The sequence below is a fragment of the Hippocampus guttulatus genome, chromosome 6 (assembly GCF_054856545.1).
Source record: "Hippocampus guttulatus isolate MCC_2025c chromosome 6, RoL_Hgut_1.0, whole genome shotgun sequence".
NCBI classification, from domain to species: domain Eukaryota; kingdom Metazoa; phylum Chordata; class Actinopteri; order Syngnathiformes; family Syngnathidae; genus Hippocampus; species Hippocampus guttulatus.
This window is the reverse complement of record NC_141266.1, coordinates 20,048,642-20,056,279: the sequence shown is the minus strand read 5'-3', so window position 1 is coordinate 20,056,279 and position 7,638 is coordinate 20,048,642. Positions and strand designations below refer to the sequence as shown.

General features: G+C 42.5%; 2 protein-coding genes across 3 annotated transcripts; one reads left to right on the top strand and one right to left on the bottom strand.

Annotated features, from left to right (window-relative positions):
• Positions 1–2,716: 2,716 nt before the first annotated feature.
• Positions 2,717–7,489, bottom strand: lysmd1 (LysM, putative peptidoglycan-binding, domain containing 1). Of its 2 annotated transcripts, XM_086112988.1 has the most exons (5): positions 7,323–7,470; positions 6,502–6,668; positions 5,362–5,678; positions 4,929–5,112; positions 2,717–3,844 (listed from the first exon to the last, which is right to left on the bottom strand). In XM_086112988.1, the coding sequence occupies exons 1-4, from the start codon at positions 7,408–7,410 to the stop codon at positions 4,947–4,949; spliced, it is 738 nt and encodes a 245-aa protein (XP_085969114.1). In that variant the 5' UTR covers positions 7,411–7,470; the 3' UTR covers positions 2,717–3,844; positions 4,929–4,946. The 2 variants fall into 2 exon arrangements, with proteins under 2 accessions (XP_085969114.1, XP_085969115.1); XM_086112989.1 differs by having other exon boundaries at positions 6,502–7,489.
• tnfaip8l2b (tumor necrosis factor, alpha-induced protein 8-like 2b) lies at positions 2,873–3,926 on the top strand. Its single transcript, XM_086112990.1, has 2 exons — positions 2,873–3,190; positions 3,286–3,926. Exons 1-2 carry the CDS (start codon positions 2,873–2,875, stop codon positions 3,526–3,528), a joined length of 561 nt encoding a protein of 186 aa, XP_085969116.1. The 3' UTR covers positions 3,529–3,926.
• Positions 7,490–7,638: the final 149 nt, after the last annotated feature.

The window sequence follows — 7,638 nt, the reverse complement described above, 5'->3', positions numbered from 1 at the left end:
TGGTGCTGATGACATGTGGAGCAAACAGGCGTGGGCTTGCCTCAGCTATGTCACTCGCCTCTGCAACTTGCCAGCACAGGCAATCATTTGCACACAACAGCTTCATACATTAGCAATGGTTCGACTAGTTGTGGACTTGGAGTCCGGCAGAGAAGCAGTACTGTGGTTGTGGAGTTGGACCGCTCAATCAAAATGGGACTGACTGTTCTACTCAGACAATTGAAATCATTTTGGAAATACAGACTCCAAGGGCTTCAGGTCCTCGTTCAAGTCAGCTCATTACCACCAAAACCAGCAGACACTTCAACATCTTATTCCCCCCCCCCCCCCCATCCTATTAATTTCTTAAACAGCATTCATTCATTTGTGTTAATGTAATGTGAATTTTCTTGTCATGTCATTTTTGCTTGAGTGCAAATATGACACCAAATATCGTAGATAGATTTCTTGCATCTGCCTCCTCAGATCCGACAAAATCAAATTGAGGAAGATGTTGAGATCCCAGATGCTGTGTCATCAAACTGTGGGACACCTCAGGGGGAAAAAAATAACGCATTCAGTCCCAATGACCTCCTCTGGGTGTATGTGTGTGTTGGATACAAAGTGTGCTAAACAATCCCGGTGGAGAGTAAAAGCCACGGGAGAGCTGTTTTTCCCCATTAGGCTTCACTCGTCGGTATGACAAACAAAAATGAAAAAACAAAAATGTGACACTGTCGCTCCACCAGTGTGATGCTTTACGTTACTTTGTTTCACGTTCATCCAAAACACATTCATTTGGTTTCCATGGCCAGAAGTTGTGAAGGGTATCAAAATAAGTGAGCAATAGAAGTCTCGGGCATGTGAGTGAACTCTTGCAGTTTGGCATTTCGATTGATTTTAAGTGGATCCGCCATGAAATGCTGAGAAACCCTCGATTCCATGTTGTGATTTTGCGAGTATGCTAAATGTTGACAAAAGTAGCACTGTACCGCCATCCTCTGGCATCTTGGTATCAGGGAACTACGTTGAAGGGAGTCGAGGATCTTCATTTTGCCAAAGGTATAACTTTGGTGCCATCTTGGTGCCAAGGAATTATTTCAAGGTGAGTTGAGGAGCTTCATTTAGGCAAAGGTAGTGCTTTGGCACCATCTTGGTGCCAAGGAACTATGCTGAACTGAGTTGAGGAGCTTCCTTTAGGCAAAAGGGAGTATTTGGTATCATCTTGGTGCCAAGGAACTATTTTAAAGTGAGTGGAGGGGCTCCATTTTGGATTAAGTAGTGCTTTGGCACCATCTTGGTGTCAAGAAAATATGAAGTGAGCCGAGGAGCTCCCTGAAGGCAAATGTCGCGCTTTTGCGCCATCTTGTTACCGGGGAACTATGCTAAAATGAGTTGAGGACTATGTTGAAGGGAGTTGAGCTTCATTTACACAAAAGTAGTGCTTTACATCTTGTGGCATCGATAGCCGATTGTAAACATTTTTCTTTGGGGGTCGACAATCGTAGATTTGAGTTCTTCATGCAGGGGTGCATGGACAACAATTTTCTTCGAATGGGGAACCATGAGCAAGGGTATTGTAATTCAAGGGGCGGAGCTAGACAGTGCAGCCTGCTGATTGGTGGAGACAAAAAATTGACAAAAGTCATCTTGTAACCAAGAGGAAAGATGTTCCCCATTTTTGGTTTCTGTCAACGCGCTCTACTTTGTTGAATTGACTATGATGTCACACTGTGATGTCACGCTACGGAAGTAGTTGTGCTCAGCACATTAAGATTTGCTGTGCATTTCTTTTAAACCGTCAACTGGACTGGACCACTTTGGTGGAAACGTGGATTAAGACTGATGTTATTTCACAGGAAGCATGTGACACTTAAGATGGATTTACACGACATGCTCGAAGCGACACAATTCTGATGTTTGGCAGAATTTGTGTCAAATTTAGGGTGTTCTCTTAGCTACTGCTGCTAACACCGATAACATGCCGCTTTACAGAATCCAAAGGGGAGCCGGCGACAGCTGTTTTAAGCGATTCTAAATACAGAACGGTGATCGCGGTCCGAGAAACGACTCATGATTTTATCCGTAGACTGATACAGAGATACGTGCAGCGCACACATTTTGTTTGTGCCACACTTCCTGTGTCGTCGTGTTTCACTTGGCAAGCGGCAGCGAGAATGTTGCCTGTCCTCATGCCAGCATGACTATTTGGATGATTATGTTTGTCACATATTAAAACCTGACGGAGTACAAGGGCGTCTCGAGTGACAAACTTCTACAAGGTCAAGTTTAAAAAAACCAAACAAAAAAAAAAAAAACACAACAAGAACGACAACAAAAAGACCAGGTAGGCGGCTCAACCGGAGGGGAAGCACATTCTAAAATGCTAAATGTGTGGCTCTCAACTGTTGTCGTACTGCGATCCGCATTTCCCCACAGTTGCATTTGTGAAGAGAAGGTGTTGTTCAAAAAGCCTTTTTCTTTTTTTTTTTAAACCTGAATGTCAATTTACTTTCAGAGCTTCTTATTAAGGAACTGAAAATTAACATTAACACAACTGCAAAAATAAAAGTAAACTGAGAAACATCAGCAAGATCTTAAACCGAGGACTCCTCCGTAAGTTGTGTTTTGTTTTTTTGGTTATCTGGTTTCAATTTTTTGTCATCTGATATTTTTTTTTCCTGTGCTAAAAATGATTTTTCTTCTTTTTTTTTCCGAAGAAAAAAAAATCCAACAATTGTGCATTTTTTGACAACTTTTATAAATTTAAAAGACGGTATTTTGGTGATTATACCATCGTCAAGCTAGAGCCCAGTCATTTTTTTTAAACGACCCATCCACACAATTGATGTTCACTGGACTAAATGAATCGCCATGTCATTTCCAGACAACCATGGACCACTTCAGCTCCAGGGACACGGCCTTGAAGGTCCAGAAGAAGATCCTGAGCAGCATGGCGACCAAGACCTCCGTCCAAATGTTCATCGACGACACCACCAGCGAGATTCTGGACGAGCTCTACCGCGTCTCCAAAGGATACTCGGGCAACAAGACCGAGGCCCACAAGGTGGTCAAGGACCTAATCAAGATCGCCGTCAAGATCGGCCTTCTGTTTCGCAACAACCGCTTCAGCACCGAGGAGCTGATGTTGGCCCAGGACTTCAAAAAGAAGCTGCACCAGGGCGCGATGACTGCCATCAGTTTCTACGAGGTACACACTTGCAATCTTGTCCTGAAGCGAAATTCTAAATCTCAAATCGGACAATCCGTGGAGAAAAGTAACGATCGTCTGCGGTGTTCCAACAGGTGGACTTCACCTTCGACAAGACAGTCATGTCGGAGCTCCTGACGGGATGCAGGGACCTCCTGCTGCGGCTGGTCAACAGCCACCTGACGCCAAAATCCCACGGGCGCATCAACCACGTGTTCAACCATTACGCCGACCCCCAGCTGCTCACCCGGCTCTACCAGCCCGACGGGCCCTTCCGGGACAACCTGGAGCACATCTGCAAGGGACTCAACAAGCTGCTGGAGGACGGGACAATATGACGGTGCCCCCCACTGCCGAGCCCCATTCCCTTGGGACCACACTGACACTCCACACTCGACACTGTCCTGCTGCTAAGAGAGCAAATGTTAAGGAGGGAAGCCCCGCCAACGCTCTACTTGGGAACAAAACTGCCGGAGATAGATTTTTTTTTCTTTCTTTTGTTGTGAGGCGTTGTCATGACAACAGGTCAAATCCGAACTAAAGTGGCTCACAGTATTTTAAAATCATGAATACGCTGATGTTTGACGGAAAGAGGAAGAGGGAGTCTGCTGATACAATGCTGCCCTCTGGTGGCCAGGACGTTGTGGAAGCATCCTGAAATCAGAAAAAATAAAACAGCCAATTATAAAAATGACGACGATGATCATAATAAAATAAGGCCTGACTGTGGTGTCAACGCTGTGTGTGGGCTCTGCATTTAATCATCCGTCCATTCATCCATGTTCAACACTGCTTATCCCGTGCAATCATCGATTCAGAATTGGCTATTAATTAATCAAATCAATACTGCAATTAAAATTATATACATTCAATTAAATGTACTAAATTAATAAATATATATTGAAACGTGATTAATTAATTGCATGAAATAATCAACACAAATTTGTATCATCATGATATCTATTAAATTACTAAAAAATGGGCATAATAAATTCAATTATTTTTAATAATGCATATGTAAAAGATGCTTCTTAAAAAAATGAGCATGTAATAATAGATTACATTTATGAACTAAAAATAAGTAATTTTTTTCAAACATTTTCTAAACAATATTTTTTTCAATGAATACATACGTACAAGCATGTATTGATTTAAGAAATTGTAACTTTTTAGAAATTGGAATAGTTAATTCAACTGAATAGATTAAATCAGGCGTAAATAAAGGTTTTTATGAATTAAATAAAATGCATGACATTTGTTAAATAAAAATATGTATTCACGTAATAAATAACGATACCATTCGTACAACCAATCATTGGCAATAACGTTTTGCTAAATTACATGTATTAAATAATATCACGTTTTTCATTATGAAACCTAAAACACTTAGGTGAGCAAACAACACTACTCCGCACGGTGCACTTTTCAAACATCAAATGTTTAATAAACTCTACATGACCTTCCTCTCAACACGATTATGCCAATTATCATGAAATCATACCTCCAGTGTCCTGTAAGAAATAAGCTTCATTCAGTGCATAAGTTAATAAGCGGGGAACAATATTGCCTGTTGTTGCGAGTTGGGCCTGGGAGGCCGCTTCACACACGTCTCCTGACCGCCAACATGTGACTTGCCTCCATGTGACATATCACACGCAGTCCATATGCAGCACCACATCGGGATGAAATAGTGTTCAAAATGTATTTCAAAGCATACCCGGGGCTCAGTGTCACACACCATGTTAGTGTTGTCGCTTCACAGCTCAAACATGTCATCCTCTCGCTCCCTCAGCTTCATCGTCAGCTTGGTGGTGGTGGGTGGAACGGCGGCGGCGGATGGCGGCGCCCGCTGACGCCTGCCCGAAGGTGACCGCGGACGCTCGCTCAGCCTGCTGGAGCAAATCGTCTCCAGATCGGCTAGCCTGACAGAGGAAAGCCGAAGAGAGGAAACAGACGAATCATTGCCCTTTTGGTTAACTTTGTGTCTCAGCTACATTCCCTGATCTTTAGAAGAGGTCATTTTGGACTCTATTGCGTGTCGAAAGGCAGCTAGACAGACAGACCGACAGATACTCAAAATATATACTGCAGACTGACAGACTCATACTGTTGTTGGATTGATAGACCGGCAAGGATGGAATGAATAGTGCTCGATAGAAGTGTATTTTAACCTCTTCTCCGCATCCTGCCATCTCCTGGCGGCTGCCCGCTTGGACTCGCTGATAACGCTGTCCAATCGGCTGAAGAAATCCGCCGCCGTCAATTCTTTGGTGGCGCAAGAGGGGCTCGCCGTCGGGCCGTTATCGGTCCGGAAAACCCGGTCGCCCAAACGCGCATCTTTGTCATCGCCATCCTCCTCCTCTTCGTTGTCAGCGTCGGTTGCAGCGTTGTGAGCATCTGAGTGCGACGACACGGGGATGGACAAGGACCTCTTCAGGAAGATGGAGTCGTTAGTGTACAGACGGTTGACTCGTTTGATTTGCTCCGTCTGAAAGGTAACGGCAACTGTTGGAATACACGATCATAAAAAGCATATCCAACTTTTTTTTTCATGATAAATTACACTGGGCATCACATTTTCGCTTTTTTTTTTCCTTTAATCAGAGATGCAAGTAAACTTTTTTTCTTTTTTTGCACTGCTTCTCGGTGAGAAGCGAATTAGAAAATGTATGGATGGATGAAGTTCAGCAACAGGTGAATTTTTTTTTTCCGGGAATGGTTTAAATTACGTCTAGTAAAAATCCACATTGCGTAAGCTTTTATTGATCAAATTTAAATACAACAAAAATGAAAATATCTAAAAAAAAAACAAAAAAAACTATTGTATGTATCTGTCTAAAAATGTGATTCGGGACACATCGTCGTCTAATTTAATTTGCTATTGACCAATGTTATAGGAGAAATGTATTGAATTATTGTAATCAATTTTTTTGTTACATCGGTATTTGCATGCATCTTATTTTGGGTTTGTTCCATGCAATCATTACATCGTTTCACATGGGATATCATAAAAACACTGCATATTATAATCTGTGATTTACTTTGCTTCAAATATTGTCATAGTAGTTTGATCGTGGCTAATGGTGGAAATGACTGAAATGTACTTTGCAACTGTACCTGGTCGATTTTCAAGTATCTGTTGTATTTGATTTTCTGATGTCTTTGAACGTTTGCTCCCTGTATTTGCAAACAGGTATCTCTACTTCCTGCTCCTTGTCAAAACTGTCTCTTTTTTTAAAAGTAAAAGACAAATATTTAAATGGATTAATCCAATATTGTAAACAAGACAGAAAGTACTAGAGGCTACGTACAGTGACTCCATATTTCAGGGCGAGGCCTTGGAGGGTTTCGCCGGGCTTGATGGGATGTTCGATATGTCTTCGTCGGACCGGGGACAGATTGGACCGGACCAGGCTGCCGTAGGACCTGCTGCTCCGGCCGCCTCGCAGCAGGCTGCTCCCACCGGCGTCCACAGGCTCTTTCCCCGCGGACATGACGGCGAGAGAAGGAAGGAAGGAATCACTTGGATCCGGTCAACTTTCGTAATTTCGTAGAATCGCACACATGGCGGTTTCGTAATGACCAACGCGATTTTTCGGTTTTGTGCTTGTTTTTGTTTTTTGTGTTTTAAAAAATCAGTTGCTTAATCGGCGCTCCAAAATAACGAGCGATGTAATATCCGTAATGTCAATCCATGCCGAGTAGGGTCAACATTACAAAGAAGAGTAAAATATAGAATAATTATATAAGAGATAAAAACGGCGAAAAGTTCCAGTGGGAAAAGACAAAAGTTGCGCTTTCCGCCGTCTCCTGCTCGCCGCCATATGTTGCCATGGCTGCCTTGTGAGTGACAGCTCCCATGATGCATTGCGGGTGATGCATTCACTAATACTCGGCATTGAAAGTATCCATATCATTTTGTAACGGTGTTACGATACAATAAAATACAGTTATTTAAAGTATTACGAAAATACAGTTGATTTGAAGACCGGTCACTTATCGTGACGGCTTCAAATAATTCTAACCATAATATTTACCCCTACTTTGAAAGCCTCATTATCTTGTCGGCTAGACCATAAGTAAACACGCTAACGAGGCTGTTACTCAGCAGCACTGCATGTAAGAGACATACTTTTAAAAGCGAAACTGACGATAAGAGTCAACATAATATCCTGAGGAGGATGTCTTTGTCCGGTTAACGTTATTGTCAGTCGATACATGTTTTAAGCAGGCTGTTAAGTTAGCTAAACAGCAACAACGTAATGACCAAAGCTGCAGTTTCAGTGACAGCTCCCATGAGGCTTTGCGCATGATGCCTTCAAGGGCGCACGTCATTGGCCGTGATTAAATGAACCCGTTACTGCGTTACAATGTAGTTGTTAGGTTTTCAAACGCAAAACCCAATATCAAATGGATAGCTGTTTTATTTTTCAATTCGGAAGCTATCC